Here is a 22,637-nt window from a genome sequence, read left to right on the forward strand (position 1 = left end):
TTGGTAGGAGCTGCCTGGCTAAAAACAGCCTCGGCAACTGTCTGCTCAACAGAAAGCAGAAACAAAAAAAAAAGGGGGGGAGTGGATTGGAGATAGCAAGATTAGGGCAAGCAGAGCATGTAAAGCATCTAAGGCAGCAAGAAGAGGAGGCGGAAGAGGAGGAGAGATGTGCATGAAGGAGCAGGGTCAGGGGAGAATGAAAATTAAGAGCTTTAGCGCTCAAGGAAGGGGGAAGAGATTAGTACCTTTTCTTCAGCCTGAGAAAGGAACTTCAAGTTTTGATCCATCAACCGGTTCTGCTCATTCAGTTCCCGTAAACGGCTGGTTAGGGACGGCCAGGTGGAGAGGCACGGGTCGAAGGGGAGAGGGAAGCGGCAGCAACAACAATGGAAAAGATACAAAGCGCAGCCGTAAAAGGGGCGGGGGGAGAGAAACAGGAAGAAACAAAAGAAAAATAAAAGTTGGTCACAACGCATGCTTGGCGGGCAGGGGCCGAGTGGGCCATTCTGCAGGGTGCATGCCATGGGGCGGGTTGGGGGTGGAGGAGGGACGCATTACACGAGGCCAAGAAGCACAGTGGTGAAAAGCGTGAACTGCAACTTTCCTTGTGGAGGGTTGCTCAACACAGCCTGTGAAGCCGCCCCCGTTGTCCCCAACTACCCAGACATGCAACCAGACTGCTCTATCAAACCAGGATGTGCAGGAAGTGGTGCAGTGGGGGGAATTTTAACAGCTGGTGGCCAGGTGCTCAGGGGAAGGAGAGGACCACCAGCTTGGGAAAGACCAACTCTTTCTTCTTCGGCCACCTGAAAGAGGGCTGCAAGGGATTTTCGAGGGATTTTTCGAAGGATTCAGAAGGGGTTATGGGGCTGCTAAGCTTCATGGCCCCCGTTTGCTTCATCAGGCCGCACCATTCGCAGCTCCCCAATGTTGCAAATGAACTTAGACAGATGGGGCTTAGTTCTGAGGGGTTTTTTGGTGGTGGCGGGATTAAAATCTGCTTTAGAAGTTGAGTTTTGATTCTGATTTCTTTTTTTTTAAGATGGGATGGACACAGGCCTGGCTCTCAACCTAACTAGCCAAGGGCTTAGAAGTTTCCCCCCTGTACAGAGAGGCAGGCCACCAAGAGCAGTGTTGTTAATCTGTTGTTTTTTGGGTCTTTTTTTTTTTTTTTTTAAAGGGAAGTGGGGAGAAAGGCAGGGGAACTGACATTTGACCTTAATGCTTTGGCTGTCCTTTTTCTTGAGCCTCAAGCAGCCCCAGGAGACACAGCGGATTTTATTCCACCCTTAAGAAGTCCTGTGAGGAGAGCTTAAGAGGCTCTGAGAAAGGTTTCTCCGGCCCACCCAGATGTGGAAGCGACTGCCTGATGCTTCTGAAGGCGTCTGGCTCCCTCCCCCGCCACACTTTGGCACATCGGTATCCCAGATGGGCGGCAGACCCCGTCTGAAGCTTGGAAGGCCTTGACAGGACGGTCTGCGCGAGATCCCCAAGAGAGGAGCCATCCCAACAGCAGTGGGAATGACCTCAGTGGTCAAGGGAGACCCCCTGCTAAAACCAAGACTGAGCCCCCCCTTGCAGGGAACCAAGTACCTGCAGGACCTCGTAGAAGGACCTCACTAGCTGGGACTCTGACCAGGAAGAGTCTGCCTAAATTTTGCTCAATTCCTGCTTTTCATTCCGTTTTGGGTTTGTGGTCTTTGAGCAGGGGCGTCTCTCGGCATCCGCCTGTCAGCCTCACCTTGTCCCTCCAAGAAAGGGCGAGAGAACAGGAAGGGCTTCCAAGGTCCTTCCAGCAGGAGCAACCTCCAGCCCTCTCCCCCAGCTTCAGGCCTCGTCTAACCGGGAAGCAGAGAGCCAAGCCGCTGGTGTTAGCGTGCATGCGGGGCACGGGCAAAGGGGTGTGTGCCATGCTAAAGAAGAAGTGAAGCTGGAAAGGGTCCAACACTCACGATTCAGCCAGTTCGGCTCTTTCCTCTGTACGCTCCAGGTCTCCTTCGATGATCACCAATTTACGAGCAACCTGAGGAGGAGCACAAGGGGGTTACTGAAACAGAGTGGCACAGAAGAGAAGATGGTACATTCAAGCTTGGGAGCAGCACAAAGAGCCTTGGGAGAGTTGGAAAAGGCTCTGCCAATCCAGAAGGGAGAAAACATAAAGACCCTTCAGGGGCCATCACTCAGAAACACAGCAGGGAACCCTCTGCGTGTTCCACTACAGGTAGGCCTCAACTTACAACCGCATATGGGACCAGAACATCCACTGCTAAGCAATGCAGTCATTAAGTGAGTCACGCCCAATTTTACAAACTTTTTGATTGGTCGTTAAGCAAATCACGCAGTTAAGTGAATCTGGCTTCCCCCATTGACTTTGCTTGTCGGAAGCCGGCTGGGAAGGTCACAAATGGCAATCATGCAATCGCAGGACGCTGCAACCACCGTAAATTTTATTTATTAAATTTGTATGCTGCCCATCTCCCCCAGCGGGTGACTCTGCTAAAACCAAGAATTCATGTCAGTTGCTGAGTGCCTGAATTTTGATCATGTGACCACAGGATGTTGTGATGGTTGTAAGTGCAAGGATTGGTAAGTCACTTTTTCAGCACCGTTGTAACTTCGAACAGTCATTAAATGAATGGTCGTAAGTCAAGGACTACCTGTAAAAGCATATCACCCTAGACCACCCCCTCTCTGGGTGAAAGTCAAGCTACCAAGTCTGAGAGATCTGGAGCCCGTGGGCTTGACTGTATATATCTACTCTAGGATTTCAGATGGAGCCCTGCCTGGCGATACAGAAGTTACCCCAAGGCACCATTAACTCACAAAACCAGAGGCACCTCCCTCTGAGCTGCAGCCTGTCCCTTAAAACTAAAGACCCTAGTCCTCATGATGCTGAAGAAAGGCTATACTGAAGAGGAGCTCCCTTAGTGTCGGAACGTTGCTCCGCATAGCTCAGCTTTATCCAGAGAAACCACAGGGTTAGGGCAAAACCCTCTACCTGAGATTGAAGCAGAACATTTCTATATGCAAAGGAAGTACTCTGCCACAACTCCCCCCTCCTCCCCACCAAAAAATTCCAGATTATCCAGGGAAGCTGCAAAGGAACTGGAAGTTGTTAGCACTCAGGGCCACCCACCTCCTCGTATTTCCGGTCGGCTTCCTCGGCAATATGCTTGGCCTCTTTCAGCTGGATCTCCTGCAGCTCCATCTTCTCTTCATCTTTCAGGGCTCTGTTTTCAATGACTTTCATGCCCCTGCCAGGAATAAAGAGACAGGACAGCGTTTGTCTACCCGAACCACAGCTAACTCCCCAAAGCAAGAGGTAGCGCTGGGATGCTGGAGGTAACTGGACAAAGCTGGGTGGTTGTCATCATTATTTATTCCATTTACACAGCCGCCCCTCTCGCATACACGAGCTATTCTAGAGGAGTTTGGGGGTGAACTGGGCCACTGTCAGGGTCCCTTAATTTTAAGGGACTGGGAATCCCACTTGAATCTACCGTGAACATTTTACTGCTGCGCTTGATCATTGCCGCAAACAGCCAAGAATAGCCAGATGTGGGGCTGTCCTCGTTTTCCTTTCGAACGGCTCCGATTCTTATTTTTAAGGCTTACTGCGGCTGCTTTCAAGTTTTCACATCTGGGATACTGTAGGTGTAATACAGTGTTGTCCAAACTTGGCCACTTTAAGATGAGTGGACTTCAACTCCCAGAATTCCCCAGCCAACCATGCTGGCTGGGAAATTCTGGGAGTTGAAGTCCACTCATCTTAAAGTGGCCAAGTTTGGACAACATGGTGTAATAGGTGGGATAGCGTAGGTGTCAATCAAACAGTGACTTAGCCAAAGGTGGTATCGGGGTCTTCCTGCTGCTTCGGGCTCCCAGCCTGAAGACAGCTCATTCAACACCTTCTGGTCAAATTTCTCCAACCCCCAAGATTTTTGGGTTTTTTATGGTGTATGCCGCCCAGAGTCACGCTGTTGGAGTTGGGTGGCCTTATAAATCTTTAAATAAATACTCAAGCCAGGGTACTCCGGCTTCGTTTGGGAAGATCTTACTCGAGCCTCCCATCCCTCTGTCCTCATTTGAAGTTACTCTGCTTGCACGAAGGGTGTCTTTAGCTATCCCAAGCCGGTCGAAAGGCCCCTCGCTTGCAAACCGACGCCCGCCCACCTTTCGCTCTCATCTGCAGCCTTCTCTGCTTCCTCCAATTTCTGCAAGGCCGTCGCAAGACGTTCCTGGGCCCGGTCCAGTTCCTCCTCGACCAGCTGGATGCGGCGGTTCAAGGATGCGACCTCAGCTTCAGCCTGGGGGAGAGGAGGAAGAGAGGTGATAATAAGCACTGAACATAGCCAACTTTTCTCAGGAACGTTGGGCTATAATTGCAGCCAGTTTCTGCACCTCTCTGAAAATTGAGCCTTGGTTTGGACCTAACATGCCCTCCAGGAAAAAGCCACCCCAAACTCCCCTTCCTTGTTAGAATCTGGAACCAAACAGATCTGCCTCTTTCCTTTATTATGCCCGTTCTGCTTCCAAGACAGGATGCCTCGCCACCACCCCCCAGTTGAAACAAAAACTCTATATGATAGGCACGCTTGGGCCAGGTGATCCAAAGCTTTCAGAGTTTGATGGGGACATAAACGTGGGCCTCTACACCCAGCCCCCACGTTCGCAGCCCAAAACGAAAGAGGCAGATCTTCAGGGAGCAAACTCTTGAACCGAGAAGTCGCTGCCGTTGCTGTTGTGGCTCCCAAGAGAAGGCCCAGCCCAGGAGGAGGGGGAAGGCAAGCCAGCCCCGCTGCGTGGTAAATTCAGAGGACGAAAGCACAGCCACAGAGCCGGTTCTGCCTCCTGAGCAGGGGGCAACTCCAATTCAGGGGCTTCTGCTGAGCCAGGAAGGGGGTCTAGAACTGCAAAGCAGGGAAAATTGAGCAAAGGGGTCACGGGGCTTGGAGGGGTGGCAAAGGTCACAAGGAAATTGAGCCCACCCTGCCTCGCTCTAAAAAAAAAAAACAGCTCCGAGTTTTCCACCATGAATTAGCCTGATCCGCAGCAGGCAGGCTCCAGAAGCTGGGACCGTTTCCCCCTTTTTAAACCCCAGTTTTAGGCACGGCCTGTCGGGGAAAGCAAAAAGCAGGATCCACCCCACACACTAGGCAGGCCCTAAGCCAAGACTGAGCAACCCAGTTTGCACAAGCCGGCCCCAAACGACCCACCTTCTTGGAGGCAGAGGGGCCAAGCTAGCTTGTGCCTGGCTGAGTCCTCCCAGGGGTCTTCAATGACCCAGTTCCCCAGCCCCATCTCAGGGCCAGATCTGGAACAAGGGGATGGCCTGGTTTCTTCTGCGCATCCCGCCCCCACCTCCGCTGCAATGGGCACAGTCCACGCCACCATCTGGTGCCAGAGGGACAAACTTAATCCCGAACAATCTTGGCATCATCTTCGCACGCGCACCTTCCCGGCAGAGCATCCCAGGCTGAGTTTGAAGATGTCTCAGCAAACTGATCTATCGCACATCTGCCCCTGGAGCAGATTTGCAGGAAGCTCTCTAGCTGGTGGAGAGGCGAGCGAGGGGGGCCTCCGGGTGGGGCCTCCCCAGCAAGGCTGGTGTAGCTATCAGCTGCTTTGGGAGCTGAATGCAGGCATTCCTCAGCTTCTGGAGAACAGGCTAGGGCAAAGCAGGGCAGACCCCCGATTGCAAGTTCACACATGCTCGCCTGGGAGAGTTTTTCAAAGATTTCCCTGGCTTTTTTGCAAAGATTTGGGGGTGGGGGATCTGCAGGACTTCAACCACAGTGGGAATGTTGCCCCTTGGGGTTTGCGCGTGTGGAATGGCCAGCTTTCCCGCTCCACCTCCAATGTTCGGGGACTAGCCCCTTATGGGAATTCAGCAGCAAACTTGGGAAATTTCCCACCACGACTGGTGAGGACATCGCTTCCTGCCCCTCCGGTCCGAGGCCTGGAAGCCCCTGGCCATCCCCAAGGAGCCTGACTGGAAGCAGACAAAGAAACCCAGCTATCGCCACCGGAGGGGGCAGAGGAATGCGAGATCCAGCCGGGAAGGCGTGGGAACAGGGCCAGCGCTGCCCCGGAGCCAAGCTGGCGGGGAGGGGCTGGAGAAGCAAGGGGAGCCCTCGCCCTCACCCAACAAGGAGTGCTGAGCTACAGAAAAGCAAGCACCTTTTTGCCAACTAGCCCTTGTCAGCGCAATGCAAGCAGGCCCACGCTCGGGGAGGGATCCGGAAGCCATTTTAATTTGCAGTCGCACCCACATCCCTCCCTTTACAGCTCAGCCCCCTCTTTTCCCAAAATCCACTAACATTAGAGCAGTGTTTCTCAACCTTGGCCACTTGAAGATGGCTGGACTCCAACTCCCAGAATTCCCCAGCCAGCCATGCTTCTGTCCCTCCCGTGCTTCCCTCCCCTTGTGATTTGGCCCCCTCTTCTCCCTAAATCCACTAACATTAGAGCAGTGTTTCTCAACCATGGGCACTTGAGGATGGGTGGACTTCAACTCCCAGAATTCCCCAGCCAGCATGGCTGGCTGGGGAATTCTGGGAGTTGAAGTCCACCCATCTTCAAGTGCCCACGGTTGAGAAACACTGCCTTAGAGGGACTCACACTGTGCATTTCTGGAAGCCAGAGGACAGCCAAGGAAACCGTCCTCAAACTCACCTAGTCAATGCTTTACAGCCCTTCAACCAGTGCCCAACTCTTACAGGTAAAAGGAAGAAAAACACCTCTCCCCCAGCAAAGATCAAGACCTGGGAGATGTTTTAGCTACTCAGGCTAAGGATCTACGGGGTGGTGATTTGCCAGGCCATATTTCACCAAGTCCTATCAGCAGGCGATCTGCACAAGCCCTGCAAACATTGATGAAGATAAGCAAGCATGGACTTGACCAGGCTCTGTTGTGACTCCAAGGAAGCAATGCGAGCCCTGGATTTTATTCCCTAAATAGAGCAAAAAGGAAAAAAAATCACCCCCTACATTCCTGTATGTCACTGGCCCGGCCAGGCCTCCTTTCAGACCCTTTGAAAACCGTTCGATTTTGCTGTGTAAGAAGAATACCTTGGAGGCACGGAATGAGGAAAGGGGGTGATTCATTTGGGGAAGGCTAAAGCAGTGATTGGACAGGTCACATTCCCTGCACAGAAGGCAGAAATAGGGGTTTTTAAAAAAGAATTTTTAAGAAAAGGATATGGTGGACTAGTAACTTGATTAGGTTTGCAGCTTTGTTGTAGCCCTGCAGAAAAATGAGCAGAACGGGGTTGATTAAGCCACTGTGTCCTTACAGAACTGGGGGGCAAAAAAAAATCACTGCATGTTTCAGCCCCCAAAGCATTCAAATGGGTCAGAAGAATCGCTGGCCTGCAAAAAATCTCAGGAGCTCAAAAGAAAATGTCGAGGAAGAGGAAGAGGAGGAGGGCGGCGTTAATGATGGAGGAGGAGGATGCTCAATGCCGCAGCCAAGTACGTGTCCACAAAACGTTGCAGCCCAGCACTCGGCCAGGAGCAATCTTCTTCGCTAAGCCTCCAGGAAGTGACAGGGAAGGCTGGCTTACAAACAGGGTTGAGATAGCAGCCAACGGCCAGAAAAACCAACGGCCGGACGTTTCTGGGTTGACAAGGAGCTTTGCACAGAGGCCTGCAGATGTGCAAACAAGCGGTCCCTCGCCAGGCCACCAAGAGGCTCCTGTGCCAGGCTGTCAGTGGCTGACACGCAGCTGCGCCATCGTCATGCACCATCCAGAGGCCTTGTCTGGGTCCAAGGCTGGCTTTGGCTTCCTCCCTGCCCTGGGCCTTCCACACCCTCCTTTGCATCCGTGCTGATCCAGAGCGAGACTGCACGGGGTGAGCGAGGCAGTTCTGCTTAACCGGAGTCCCGTCCAGGTGTAACTGAGCAAGCATCCAGAGGAACGCCAGCCTGAGAAATATTCCATGGGCAATATTGTTCTGGTTTAACGCTTTCTATAAGGCAGCGTTTCTCAGCCTTGTCAGCTTTGAGATGGGTGGACCTCAACTCCCAGAATTCCCTAGCCAGCCTAGGCCTAGAAACTTACTCCGAAAAGAAGACAAACTTAACTTGTAGGTCTCCTGTGCAGGACCCGTTGAGAGAAGCCCTCTGGCTACATCCCATGTTCACAGCACTCAAAATTCAGAACGGGTCTGTTTTTCTTTATGATAAGCTCGGGAGAAGGAGGGCTTAAGTCTCCAAGTCTAGAGGGAGGGGGAATAAAAAGTTTGGGGATCAGGGAGAGGCTTGCTCACATTCCCAAAAGCCATTTGACTCATTCAGCTGAAGGACAGCCAGCTTCTATCAGCAAGAGCCGGTAGCCTTCCGGAGGGGGCTCTCTCAAGATCCCTTGGCTAGTTTGGCAATGCAAATGCTACTGCAAGTCAACACAGGCCCAGGAGCAGGAGAAGGCAGCTGGAGGTCTCTTCCAGACCCCTGAACGTGCAGCATGGCAGCGCCGCCCTCAAAGGCTGCCCGGGGCAAGGTGAGCCAGACGCCTTTGAAAGGCTCAGCCGCACTGGAGCCCCAGAGCCTCTCGGTGCTGCTGCTACGTGGGTGATCTGCGGGCCAAGGGACACACTCAGGAGTCACCTCCTTCCTTTCCAATCAAAGCTGGCCTGCTCCGAGGCATCGTCTCCTCCGCCTGGCCACATCTCCCCCACCCCAGTAGACTCCAGCCGCCAGCCAGCGTGGGAACCAGGTCACTTCAAACTCCCTTGCACAAATAACCCCCCCAGAAAAAAATCTGCAGGCTCAGCTAAGAGGCTCTGCAGATGCTCCAGTTGTAGAGAAGCACCTTCCCCCAAATTCTTTGGCACGAGGGATTTCTCTCGCTGCAAGAAGACTCCGCCGGACACCTCACACCGCCCAATTTCCACTACGTTCGGTTTTCCAGCGAGGCCCTTCCTCATCCCTGCAGCTAGAGTTCTTCTCGCTACCGAGACGCTGACGCTGAACTCTAGACGCAAAAATATGCTTCTCAGACAGAAAACTACTGCCAAAACTCACGGCTCGGTCAGGAACCAAGACTCCCAAAATAAGAGAGTGTGGCGTCTGGGCAGACCCCCTTGATTTACTGCAGCATGCTCTGCTGGGGGATGAGGTGATGGCAGTGGAACCAGAACAACTGGGGCAGCGCCACAAATGGGGATCCAACCCATCAACAAAGATCTCCTTACACCAGGGTTTCTCAACCTTGGCAACTTGAAGATGGGTGGACTTCAACTCCCAGCATTCCCCAGCCAGTGTATGTTTTGCTGGGGAATTCTGGGAGTTGAAGTCCGCCCATCTTCAAGTTGCCAAGGTTGAGGAACCCTGCCTTATCCACGATGTTCAACGCCGCAGGCAGCCCCCAACTGAATTACTCAATGCTGCTGGGGCACCCGGCCACACCACCTCGGCCTCCCTCACGTCGAAAGCCGACGTGCCTGTTTCCAACAAACTAGAGGTCCGCCGCCCACCCCCTTAAGCAAAGTTAAGCACCTCCCGGTGCCCAGGCTGTCTCCTGGAGCTGCTCCCACCAAGTCTGAAAGGAAGACTTGGGGGAGAGGGCGGGGGGACCCGGCGGGGGGAAGGAGAGTGACAGATTGCTTCCAACCCTAGACTCAGTGTCTCCCTTGTTCAGATGAAGGCGAGCCAGCTATAAATCTTTCCTCTTAGCCAAAGGCCTGCTGACAACATCCCTTCCCGAAACGCAACCAGAAACGGCTTCCCACCCCAACAAAAAAAGAAGGTGGGGGTGTTGGGAGAGACAGAGAAAGAAGAACAGCCTGTGTATTTGCTCTGTGACTTCAAGAGCTTTGGCCCAAAGAGCCAATCTTCGAAACGACCCCAAAAAAGGCTCAAAGGGGAGAACAGAAGCGCCTCTGTGCCAGCATCAGCAAGACAAAAGGAGAAGTCAAAGAGCTTGGGGTGGGGGGGGGAGAGAGAGAGAGAGAGGAAGGGAAGATTATTCATCATAACATGTTAATCCTGGCCAGCCAGCTTGGCTCTCCCTGAATTTCCTATCCGCACAACAACGAACACCCTAAAGGGAGGGTCGATGGCGCGAGGCCTTCGGCTTTGTCACTTGCCCTCCAGCAGGATTGGCAGTGGGGATATCCTTCCTTAGGTGGGGGGGGAAGCAGGGATTACTTAAACGTGGGGAAGAGGAGAATGGACAGGAAGCCACTGCCCCGCTCGAAGAGCAGGCGGAAATGCAGTCACGTCCAGCCAGAAGTCTGCCCTGTTCTGCCCCTAAGCCTATGTTTCACGAGCTGTCTTCGAAAAGCCATCATTGACCACGGCTTAGCCAAGGGAAGGAAGAGAGAAAGGCAAACCCTGACCTAGCTCCCTTCTCCAAAGAAACCCAGCCAGGCGCTAAGTTAGCCCCCCCCCCTTTGCTCACGCGACTAAGGGGTGGAAGGCTAAACTTGATCAATCTTCCACAGAGCTGGAACACCAGCAAGATGAGGCCGTTGCTAACCCCAACAGCAGCAAGGGCATTTTTCAGAGGTGGAAACACCCAAGGCACTCTTTTTAGGGAGAGATGTTAGGGATCAAGGCAGGAAGGCCGCCCCCAAATCTCTGCCATCTGCCTCCTCCAGAGGCAAGGCCCAGCGACCCTCTCGGCGGGGCTTAGACATAGACCAAGCAGCGTCGGATCCCAGCCAGAAGATCAATAACCGAGAGTACATCCCAGCATAAGCTGGGGGCAGGGATCTAGGGCTGGGTTACCGCGCCACTGTTTGTTTTTAGAAGGAATGCCAAGAACGGGTTTGCTTTGGGAGAAGGGAAGCCTGCTTGCCAAGAGTTTCTGAGAGGCGCGGGAAGAATACCTGTAATTGCTAAGGAGCACAAGGAGAGTTTTTTAATGGCTCTGGAGCCAGAAGACCATCGAAAGAGGAACAGCAAACCTCTCGCTAACAATTCACTCCGTAGCTATTTTCTGGCAAGCGCGTAAGCCGGTTCCAGGAATGCTTAACTATACAGAGGGACACTTGGCTGAAGCTCTCTGGTTTTGACACTTGGCTGAAGCGCTCTGGTTTAAAATGAAACGGTCTCCACAGGTGCTTCTGGGAAGAGGAAAAGAAAATGAGGGTTTTCAAGGAACTTCTTCCAGTCTGGGAAACTGATGGCTCTGCGTTGGAAGATAAAATAGATTTATCTCGCAGGAGGCCTCCGTTATGCCGCTCCGGTTCTGACGGAGTTCACACGTCCCACTGAACCGCAACGTGGTTTGTTCAGTTTTCACTTAAGAGGCGGTGTGAATTTGTCCCCTGTGGTTTGCGAGCCATGGTTTCCGACGGAGCCAAACCGTGGTTAAACAGGCAATGGCTTGGAATCCAACTCCACCAAAAAACAGGCTAGTTCATTTCAAGGCAAGGTTGCACACGATGCAACCGCAGCAGGACGACATCCGTACCTCCTAAATCCCACCTCTTTCCAAATTCCAAAAAGTGCCCTTTTTAAAAGATCATCAAAAAAAACGAACCACGTCTCAGGTTTTGTGCTGGGCCAATCATCCTCAAGGGATAAAAAAAAAAAAAAATTGCCTTTTTGCTTCTCACCAAGGAGGAAGTCCCCGTTTCCCATGTCATTTTTTACACCACCCATGTTAGCAGAAACTTGCACTCCGCCAAGCTTTTATATTGTTTGCCTTTTTTACAAGCGCAGATAAGAAGTGTGCCAGCACAAGGGGCAAACTCGAGATTGCTGGCATAACAATATGGTGATCAAGAATCCCAGACAATGAAGTCAAGGGTGCAAAAACAAGAGAGGGAAGGCGTTTCCGATCCACACCTAAGCCAGCCCCCCCACAAAAGGAGGCAGGGAAACACAACCTATTTTCCAGGGCACTCTTCAGAAAGCAACTAGATATTATTCACTCCTAGAACCCTGCACGGCTCCAGGAAAAGCTCGAATCGCTATTTTAGCAAACGGAAAGACAGGTGCCTGGGTCCACAAGGCGCAGATAGAGCTTCTGTTCTCCAAATGCGCTGGGAGAAGTCAGAGAGCTCAAGCACAGGAATCTGCCCGCACACACAGACACGATGCGAGATGGGGCCTGGGCTGAATTTGCCAGCCTTTTTTAGGCGACTACAAAAAAAGAAAAAGAAAGAAAACCTCCCATAGTCAGAAAATGGAGAACCAGCCTCCTCCCAAAGGCTCGACCCGCTGCCAGGGCACTCTAGGAGAAAGGCTGTTTGATTTCAAGTTGGCAGTTGGTACAGAAAGGGTTCTTCCTCCCTTCGTAATCTAGGAATGCCTCTTTTCAACTGCACCCAGCCAGTCACTGCTGGAAGGATGAGACACACACACACACACCAGCTGGCTTGCTCCACCGAAGCTAGATCTCGGTTGGACAAAAGGAGGCGGCAAAGAATGGAGAGATTCGGTTGCGCCCCTCCACAGCTCAGCTCAGCGCCCCGCTGGAACTCCCTCTAGCCAGGCAGGAAACTTACTGCATCTCCACCCGTCCATGGGCATGGCCTGGCCCGCAGCCCTATTTCCTAAATAGGGAGAAGAGCTCCTGCCATGACCCATTTCCCATTCGGAGTTGGCTTTCCGGGCAACGCCTCTTTTAATTTTTTTTTTTTTTTTTTTTTTAAAGAAAGGACACACAGAACCTCCGTTCGTACAGCACAGGGGGGATCCTGGCACACATTTCTCCCCAGCCACGCTCCTGGCGCTGCGCACCCCACAGGGCCACCTCTTTCACTGCTAACCACCAATTCCTTGCCGTTCCCGGGCCTCAAGATGCTGTAAAATCTTTTGTCACTCGGGGGTCAGCTTCCCTGCACAGGGTAAAAGGTTTCTATCTCTCTTCCCTATTCCAATTCCGGTTTATGGCCTTGTTGAGTCCCAAGGTCGAGAAGGATTAGTGGCACACCTTCCTCTTTCAAGCTCTCGGTCTTGCCCTTCCCCAGACAATCATCACCTCCTACCTTTCAACAGGAGAGATCACCCGTACACCCTGTGTGCAAATTTCTTCACCTTTCTCCACCTGGATCCCAACCCTGTCTTGGAAGACCTCCCCTCTCCCCCATGGAACCTAGCGTCCTCTTCTATGCAGCCCCCAATCCTGTAAAAGCAAGCTATTTTATACACTCCCTTATTTTCATACGTTGTTCAAAAGAAGGGATACCCTACATCACGGGTGTTGCACAGGGAGGCGAGGACAGGAATATTTCTGGAAAAGGCATTTTATTAGGTTGGGATGAAATATACCACACAGCACTAAGGATAGGGCAGGGTGGGGCAGTGGGCAGAAAAAGCTGCTCCACGCCAAAGGAATTAAATGAAGAATAGGATTCTGGAAAGCCCAAAGCCACCTCGTCTTCCGTTTTGGATCCGTGCCTGCACAACTTCAGAAGAAGGCCAAAGGGTTAGGTCTTCCCAGCCCAGGCTCTGCCCTCTCCTAGCAAAACCACAAGTTGTATGGCTTTCCTGCGACAACGCAGGGAGTGGTAAGTTATTCCAGATCAACCAACTTGAGTCATGAGCCTAAAGCCGTGAGAGGGAAGGTAGATCAAGCCTCCAGGTTCAGAGGCAATGTACCAGATGCCAGGCACAAGGACAAGGTCATTGAAAGAGGCAGCTACCTGGGGGGCTTCTGCTGAAAATACAATGCTGGGCCAATTGAGCCAGGCTAGCCTCATCCTAATAGCAAAGATGGCTTAGAACAGAACCTCCAGGAACAGGAACAATCTATCTCCAAGCACCCAGATGAGCAGAAAGAGCTGGCCACTATTCAGACTCCTTGTTGGTCCAGCAGAAACTCTGGGCAAAAGGATCCTATTGACAGGGAGGGGGAAGCAAAAGAGACGCCCTCCCGGTCTTGCTCAGGGTGTCACGCAGACGGTCGAACAAGCCTTCCCACCTGCTGCAACCGCCAGCCACCCCGGGGCTCAGCAGGAGCTCCCATGCTCAGAGGCAACGTTGCTGTGAGTCGCCAGCAGCCGGGCTCGGAACAAAGGATGGTGCATTTCGCTGGGAGCCCTCGAGGGAAGCCCCTTCACACGAAAAGGCTCCCTGCCAGGAGTAACAAGCAGCCCCAGGAGAAAACTCCTCAGAGGGCTTTGTAGATGCCACAAGGCCAGCCGTGGGGGATTCTGGGTAGCGCCCCCAGGTCCTCCTCACCGACTGCCTTGCGTCAGCTGGGCCAGTGGCAAAGCATGCTGGGAAGCACCCCATCGTTTTGAGACGCCTACTTAGAGCAGGATTCCTCAACCTTGGCGACCTGAAGACGGGTGGACGTCAACTCCCAGAGCTGGCTGGCTGGGGAATTCTGGGAGTTGAAGTCCACCCGTCTTCAGGTCGCCAAGGTTGAGGAACCCTCTACTAGGCCATCCGCAGAACAGCCCCCACCACAGGATTCTGGGTAGCCGTTCCCCACCCTTGGCTGCCAAGGATTCTGGGAAGCACCGCACCGTTTTGAGAACGGCCCCCAACGGGGGATTCTGGGTAGCAGCCTCCCCACTCTTCCCGGGCCGCCCCGGCAGCTTGGCCAGTCGCCAAGGACTCTGGGAAGCAGCCCCCCCGCGCCGAAGAGCCGGGGATCCTGGGAGAGGAGTCCCCCAAGGGGCTCTGGGGCGCAGCACAGGCCCCTCCCCGCCCTTCCGGCCGCGAAGGGCCCCGGGGCGCGCGGGCCTCGGCCCAGCGCGGGGGCTTGTGGGTAGCCCCCCGCCCCAGAGGCGGCCGGCCCGCCTACCTGCTCGCGGGCGCGGCGCTCGGCCTCGGCCTCCCGCTGCAGCCGCTCGGCGCGTTCGTCGGCCTCGTCGGCGTGCTGCTGCAGCACCTGGATCTTGCGCTTCACCGCCTCGATGGTGGTCGCCCCTGCCATGGCCGCCCGCAGAGACTCCGCCGGCGACTGATGCTGCGGCTACTCGCTGCGCCCTCGCGCCCCGCCCTGAAATACCGGAACCCGCCCCGCCTGGGCCCGCCCCCGCGACGTCACGCCGCGCGGGGCCCCGGATGCGGCCTGCCCTCCGCCCGCGGCGGGGTTGCCGTGGAGACGGGCGCGCCCGCCCGGTCTGCTCCTCGCACCCGGGCGCCCCGGGGCATGCTGGGAGCTGTAGTCTGGCGCCTGTGGGGCGCTGAGGGAGAGGGGAGATGGAGTCCCCTGAATGGCGGGGAAGCCAGCCTGGGAACAGCCTTCTCCAACCTGGCGCCCCTTGCAGGGGCGGGGGCGCCCCTCCTCCCATCCCCAGAGGCTCTGGGCACACCCCACCAGCTGAAGCTGAGCTAAGGAAGCACCATGGCTGGTGCCCCCCAACCTCTTGTGCCCGGGCGTTGGCACAAGACGGCAGAGCCATGCCGGGCATCGCGGGGCTCCAGCGAGCCCTGCCCGCGGTGCCAACCTGACCCAAGAACTGTAATAATAAAAAGACCGGGGGGCTCTGCCTGTTCCTGTGGCCTCTCTTGCCCCACCAGGACGGGCACCAAGACCTGATGGGTTCAGAGGGCAGCGAAGGATCCTGGCATGGCGACCCTTCACCCTGGTGAAGACATCCCACCAACCCACATGAAGTGCCTTCCCCAACGGGGGCTTCTGGCTGTGGGAAGGCGCCTTCAAGCTATGGACTGCTTTTTTCAGTCCAAACCTACCATCGCCTGTTGTTTTAAAGCCGAAAAATCCCTCCAAGGCAGCGTTTCTCAACCTCAGCAACTTTAAGATGGGTGGACTTCAACTCCCAGAATTCCCCAACCAGCATGGCTGGACTTCAACTCCTAGAAATCCCCAGCCAGCACGCTGGCTGGGGAATTCTGGGAGTTGAAGTCCACCCATCTTAAAGTTGCTGAGGTTGAGAAACACTGCTCTATGGGAAACGTCAATAGCTGGGCAGGGATGGCATGATCCTTACCACCTCTATGCCCGGAATGCCCCTCGACCCCGGATCCGGCCCCCATCAAGCCTGGCCTGGCTCCTCTCCCAGTGGGGAGCATCGCTCTGCAAAATGCCTGAATTAATTCCTGTCCGGCACAGCCGGTGGGCAAATCCATGGAACTATGAAAAAAGGAAGAAACGTGAGAGTTTGCGAAGCCGGGGCTGACGGCTGGGAGACCGATGCAGGACATATATGGATATGGAAACTGAAATTAACCTCTGCCTGCAGCATCTGGGGCTTTTTCGTGGGGAAGGAACAGGGTTGGGGAACATTCCATTCTGGTGAGATCCTCAGCTTTTTCTTTTTTTTCCTTGGGTACAGGAACACACACACAGACACACAACTGCATGCATGCCTTCCCCCTGACAGGATCAATGGAAGATCTGAGAAATCTATTTGCTAATGGTTTCCCTTCTGCTGCATTATTGATACGTGGGATTGAGGGCTAAAAGACGGCCGGAAGAGCGGGTTGGGATCCATTAAAGCTTTGCTGCAATAATGGATTTTTTAAGTGGCAGGCGTGTTTCGCTGCCAAAGTTTGGCCCCTTGGAAACTCTCCCTGCTGTGTCTGAAATGGGGAAGTCAGCGTTGATTAAGGAAGAGAGCTCCTGATCGGAAATATGACGCTCCTGCGCCTTGATTGACATCCATAAAACTTTACTGAATAAGAGTCGGGTTAGCACGAGTTCTATCGTCGTGTTTACAAGGCACACTCAGCTGCAAAAGTGAATTCTAGATGCCCCCTATAACTCCTCATTCTGTAAGTGAAATTTGAAATTTCCTGTGTCTTCTAGACCAATGGTTAACTTCTGGGGAAGGGCTAAATCAAAATCAACACTGTGTGGCCTTAACAACCAGGCTCGGCTTCCTGAGAATTTCAGATTACTTTTTGCTTTTCAAGTCTCTAGTCCTTGTGAAGGCACACTGGGAAATGTGGTAGATTTGGCCGGGGGAAGGAGCGTAGGATTGGCTGAAAGCAGTTTCACAGCAGAACAACAAATGGGGTGTCCTTTTTACCACCTCCCCTTAACGAAAGGGGAGCTAGGAAGATCTGGGAGCATCTGTAGACACGGCTAAATTATGCCAACGTTATAAGAGTCACATTCGTGAGATGGGCAGCTATATAAATTTGATAAATAAAGCATCGTGCCAAGTGTCTTGCTTTGCACGATATAGCAATCTGGAACCTGCAACACTTTTTTTCATGATCAGTTTAGACCCTGCAAGACTTTCTCAACCTTGGCGACTTTAAGACATGTGGACTTCAACTCCCAGAATTCCCCAGCCAGTATGCTGGCTGGGGAATTCTGGGAGTTGAAGTCCACATGTTTTAAAGGCTGAGATACACTGTGATAGATAGATAGATAGATAGATAGATAGATAGATAGATAGATAGATAGATAGATAGATAGATAGATAGATAGATCTGCTGCTTCTTTCTTGATCTATTTTCTCCTGCCAGTTCAGAGTTTCTAGTCTGACGCTCAGTAAAATTGACAAGATGAGTTGGGAAGTCAAAAGTTGGCCGTGGGGAGCCGCTTGGCAGAAATGACTTCACTGAATCTTCCCTGCCCGGTTTCCTGGACCTATTGCCCCTCGCTGTCACTCTTCACGACAGCCATCCTCAGCCTGGCTTAACACTTAGCGTCCGAGAGCCGCCGGGCATTCCTTGCCACCCCGGGCTGGTCTCTGAGATTATTCTCGCCCTCCTGAAGCCACGGGAAGGGTGTCCTCTTGGCGTGGCTGGGATTCCTAAGAAAGCTTTCCTCTTTCCTCGCCAGCTAACGTTCAGATCTTCGATCCTCTTTTCCGCGCTTCAGTTCCAGCACCGCAAAGAGAGGCGGATGAATGATCCCCCCTTGAGTAAAGCAAGGGGCTCTCTGAGCCCCTCTGCTGGCCAGCCCTGGCGAAGCTGCATCGAACAGACAAGGAAGATCCCCCCACGCAGCCCTTTGACCCATGCAAAACACCCAACGATGCAAGGAAGAGGTGGGCTTTGGACCCTCCCATTCCTCGGCACTACCAAATAACAGGACTGGGACTGGGGAAGCTTCTGTTAAAGCTGAAAGAATGACAGCTCCCTCCAAGAGCTATTTAAGCACACCGAAAGCCAACCGCACCTTATTAAATGCTCTCCCACCCACCCGCTCAATGGGCGAGAATGGTCAAGGCTGTGCCTCCCGCCAGTCAGAACCTGGAAGGGGAAGGAGTATACTCGGAGGCGATGAAAGCCCGCGTGTCCGTCAAAATAGTTTTGGGTGATAAATCTGTACATGGATGATCCCCTCTGAATGCCATGCGGCAGCTGCACGGAGCGCTGACAGCCCTTATATGCTTGACAGATGGCTCGGCCATCGCTCCGGGAGAAAGCCGAGGCTGTTGTTTGCCTAGCGAATGCCGCCAACTTTATGACAAGTAGCTCGGCCCCCAAGGGGGCACGGCATACCTTTCCAGCTCATCCTTAGAGAGCAAGAGTGACATTCTCCGGTTGACTTCTATTTATAGGAAGCTCAGAAGGGCCTGCTGCCAAATCAGAGATGGGGCCCATGGTCTGCCCTAAGGGTTTTCTGGTTTCAGGCCTGGTTTTGTCACACCCGGATGTTAAGGATCAGCTTCCAAGGAGGAGCAGGAGACGGAGAAAGAACCTGAAGGACCTGATTGAAGGAATCTGGACCTAGCTTATGGACCTCCATAGTTCCTGGCTCTTCCATTGGACTCCAGCATAGTGAGACCGCTTCTGAGTCCACAGGAGCATCGCCACTGCCATGTTTGACACAAAAGGGTGGAAAGGCAGAAGAATATCAAACTGCTTTGGAATCATGGTCTGTTCACCAATTTAGGGAGAGATTATTACTCGGAAAGGACAGTCAGCTGTAATCTGGCCATCCCCATCTATCCAGAGGTTGAAATCCATCTCCCCCATCAAGCTTAATAAAAGGGGAGAACAGTTAAAGACAGTGTTTCTCAACCTTAGCCACTTTAAAATGTGTGGACTTCAACTCCCAGAATTCCCCAGCCAGCACACTGGCTGGGGAATTCTGGGAGTTGAAGTCCACACATCTTAAAGTGGCTAAGGTTGAGAAACACTGGTTAAAGATAATTGGGCTCAACTGTCTGACTGGAGTCCAGCTAATTTGTCAATGACACTCCAAGATTTCAGACACAGGGGCCCAAAATTACACTTAGGCCCCTTGGTGGCCAACACACAAGCCATACATTCCTGGTTACCCTCTTTCCAGCTGATCTTTGCTCCCCAGGCGTTAGTAGCCTTGCAACACAAAGAGCGGCGTTTGCCCCGATCGCTCCCCCCCTGCCTGCTGCAGACACATGTATCAGCACGGCCAGGAGGACTGGGGGTCTCCAAAAACAGGCACCATGGGCGAAACCCAGCCAATGCTCGGCAGGAGTTGTGCAAGTTTAACCACAACATTTGGTGGGGAAGATAAGGCTATTTTCAGATGCTGAGCGTCGCCTGGGCTTGGTGGTTAACTTCCCCACCGTTTCCTCTGCTTCCGACAAACAGTCAAAGCAAGGAGGAGGAAGAAGCCAAGGAGATCTCTTTGCTAGCCTTTTCACACCCCAACGTAGCCATTTTCAACCTCTCCTAGCCGTCACGAGCTTCCTCCATCAGGAGGTTCTCTTGGGGAATCTGGCAGAGAACGCCAACCTCTCCAAAAGACTCCGGAACATTTATCTAAGGGGCACGCCATGCCGTTTTCGCCCTGCCCATGTCGGAGAAGACCTCTTTTCCTCCCCTTATTCCCGCTGAGGACTTCAAGAATCTCAGGAGAACGTTTTTAACCCATGAACCCCAAGGTGGCCTTTCCCACTAAACCCAGACTAGAGACGACAACTCCCATATTCACTCTCCAAGCTTGGCCGGGGCAGTGGGGAGTTGTAGTCCAGCCCCTTGCCTTCCTTCCTGGCCTGGTTCCAGGGACATGGACCTTACTCATTACATCTTCATCATCATCGTTATCCCAAATCTATCCATTGCACGATGAAGCCTTCCTTCGTTGGAGGTTATGGATGTAATCTGTCACCCTGGTGCAATGACGATATGTAGATGTTTTTCAATTTCTAGCCTAGGGGTGAAAGGGAGGACCATCCCCAAGTCCCCCCAGGAGCTTCTGTGGCTGAAGGGGCACCAGAACTGGGGTCTCCCCACTCCTAATCCAGCTTCTTTCCCCCGACCCACACTGGTTCTCCCCTACTTATCTTAAGTTGGGGGAACACCAAGCTAGAAGGTGATTCTCAAGCTCCCTTCGACTGTGGATCTAAACTAAATAAACGTTTAGAAGATACAGGGGCGTTGCAAACACCGCCTCTCTGCACTGGCATCTGGAAAAGCTTTCCCCAAAATAAAACCTAGATTACAGTGACATTTCTGTGTGCCTTCCTACCCTCCCTCCGTTTTTAAACCGAACGGGAATTAAACAGGTTTCGGACTGAATTTGGCCCCAAATGTATACTGCCTCCAAAACGAAGCCAAGTGGTTTGAATTCTTTTCAAATCATTGAATTCTTTTCCAATCATCCTTTGAAGTCTTTCTGGGAGCCCGCATCCTAAAGGGAGTAATTCTGAGCGCCAACTGGCTAGGAATGGCCTACGATAGAAAGCTCTGAGGACGCATGGACCCGTGAGGATGAGTCTCCTGCCCCACCAAGCCCCATTGTTAGATATCAGCCATTGCATTTCTGATTTGCACTTTTCACTCGGGAGCGCTTGTGCAAGATCGCGGTTCCGCTGGGCAAAGGGCACGCGGAATCACGATTGGTGCAAACCACATTTGAGACCTGTTCCATGCTGCCTGCTTCTGAGTTACCTGTTATCCCTATCGATGGACCATTTGCAGCCACTGAGCCGTTCGCACAAACCAACCGTGGGGAGGTGCACGTGGGGAGGTGGGGCTGAGTCGACCTGAGTTCCAGCCCCGGGGCGGAAAAGGAGAAACGGCCAGCTTCACTTCAAGAATCACCGTCCTAGGTCAATGGACTTTTTTGATCAGAGGAAAGGCAATCTCTACGTACATTTCTTGCTGACTGGAAACCCCTGATGGACTTTTTGCATAAGACAGAAAAAAACCAAACTTACGATTTACGGTTTTGATGATGAGACCGGAGAGGTTATAGAAAGAAGAGAGTTATGTGTTAACCACTGAGTAAGAGGCAAATTTATCATTGTACTTAGAACTGCTGTAAAGAAGATCGGAAGCCTCTTCTCTGTATTTTTCTTTTCTATTTTTCTTTTCCTTTCCCCCCCCTTTTTGCCTGTTTAGCTTCCTCTTGGATTCCCTTTTCTTTTCTTTTCTTTTCTTTTTCTTACTTTATATTAGTTTGTCTTCGTTTTTAATCTTCCTTTTTAAAACTCTTTAATAAAATTATATAGATATATAGATCTAGATCTAGATCTAGATCTAGATCTAGATATAGATATAGATATAGATCTAGATATAGATATAGATATTAAAAAGAAGAATCACTGTCCTAGGAAGTGTTTTAGGGCAGAGTTCCTCAACCGTGGCAACTTGAAGATGCGTGGACTTCAACTCCCAGAATTCCCTAGCCAGCCATGAATTCTGGGAGTTGAAGTCCACACATCTTCAAGTCGCCAAGGTTGAGGAACCCTGTTTAGGACCTCTGGGAAAGTGACTGGATGGATTATGAAATTGACTAGAGTAGAAGGGAAAGGAAAAACCTCTTCCTGCCTGGGCCGAAACGGGTTTATTTCATTTTTCAGCATCTGATTTCCAACATGCAGAAGCCACAGCTCGCCCTTTGCCCCTTTGCGGGCACAGCCACTGGCTCCAGACAAGCAGTTGGGTCTCCAACTGATCGCCCGGAGAGGGTCTTTGACCCCCTCCGTTTTTTGTCACACTGGCGTGACGTGCGGCTCACGCTCCAGATCCAGAGGGTTTGGCACAATCGTCGTGGTCGCACGCTTATGGAGTGTTTCTCACTCGATAATGGTGGCGGTAATTATTACTAGCAGGGTCACAAGCTGCGAAAAGCTGGTTTCCACATTGCACTGGGGGTTAGTTTGGGGCTGAGCGCGGTTGCCGATCCATCTAGAGCGCACTGAACGTGCAAAGCAAGCTGTGTGCAAACGGCAATCCGTGGTTTAAAAATTCCCAGTTTGGGGCTGCTGATAAAGGCCATCTGTGTACCGCTGCAAGGAAAAAGTGGCAGGGAAAAAACACCCTTTGGGGCATTAAATCCCTCTCTGATTTCACAGAAACAGGACGATGCGCGAGGGATGAGATGCGGAGATGACCTGTCTCCATCCGCTAACCTGCCATTCCCCCTTCCCCGTTCCCCATACGTACGTCGGCTGCCTTCTTCTCGGCCACTTCGAGCTTCTCCTGAGCATCTTTCAGAGCCTCTGAGTATTTATCCAGTTCGTCTTCTGTGCCTTTCAGCTTTTTCTGCATTGCAGCCAATTCATCTTCCAGCTGCAAAATGAGAGGAAAAGAAAAGGAAAAATTGGTTATTTGAGAGGCACAAGCTGGCTCTAGGTGTCTGCTGTAAAAGTTAAATAAAATTGAGGTCAGGGCAGAAGTTCCCAGTCCAGATCCTTCCTTCCTTCCTTCCTTCCTTCCTTCCTTTCCTTTCCTTTCCTTTCCTTTCCTTTCCTTTCCTTTCCTTTCCTTTCCTTTCCTTTCCTTTCCTTTCCTTTCCTTTCCTTTCCTTTCCTTTCCTTTCCTTTCCTTTCCTTTCCTTTCCTTTCCTTTCCTTTCCTTTCCTTTCCTTTCC

General features: G+C 52.4%; 1 protein-coding gene across 7 annotated transcripts in view; it reads right to left on the reverse strand.

Annotated features, from left to right (window-relative positions):
• The window catches only part of TPM3 (tropomyosin 3), a 39,827-nt gene that overhangs the window by 13,123 nt on the left and 4,067 nt on the right, over positions 1-22,637 (reverse strand). For 3 of the 7 annotated variants that reach the window (XR_015795533.1, XR_015795532.1, XM_088137217.1), the window contains exons 1-4: positions 14,709-14,923; positions 4,174-4,307; positions 3,137-3,254; positions 1,953-2,023 (exon numbers count right to left, since the gene is read on the reverse strand). Coding sequence is in view for 4 of the 7 variants with exons in the window: in XM_088137217.1 (XP_087993343.1) it covers positions 1,953-2,023; positions 3,137-3,254; positions 4,174-4,307; positions 14,709-14,840 (455 nt within the window). In the remaining 3 variants the exon portion in view is untranslated. Of the gene's footprint in view, positions 1-245; positions 322-1,952; positions 2,024-3,136; positions 3,255-4,173; positions 4,308-14,708; positions 14,924-19,546; positions 19,565-22,210; positions 22,337-22,637 lie in introns of those variants that run through there. The other 4 variants (XR_015795534.1, XM_088137218.1, XM_088137215.1 and 1 more) reach the window with 3 other exon arrangements.

This window comes from Python bivittatus, unplaced genomic scaffold (genome assembly GCF_059951505.1).
Source record: "Python bivittatus isolate LINGU-HERP-01145 unplaced genomic scaffold, Pbiv_v1 ctg000180_np1212, whole genome shotgun sequence".
NCBI lineage: Eukaryota > Metazoa > Chordata > Lepidosauria > Squamata > Pythonidae > Python > Python bivittatus.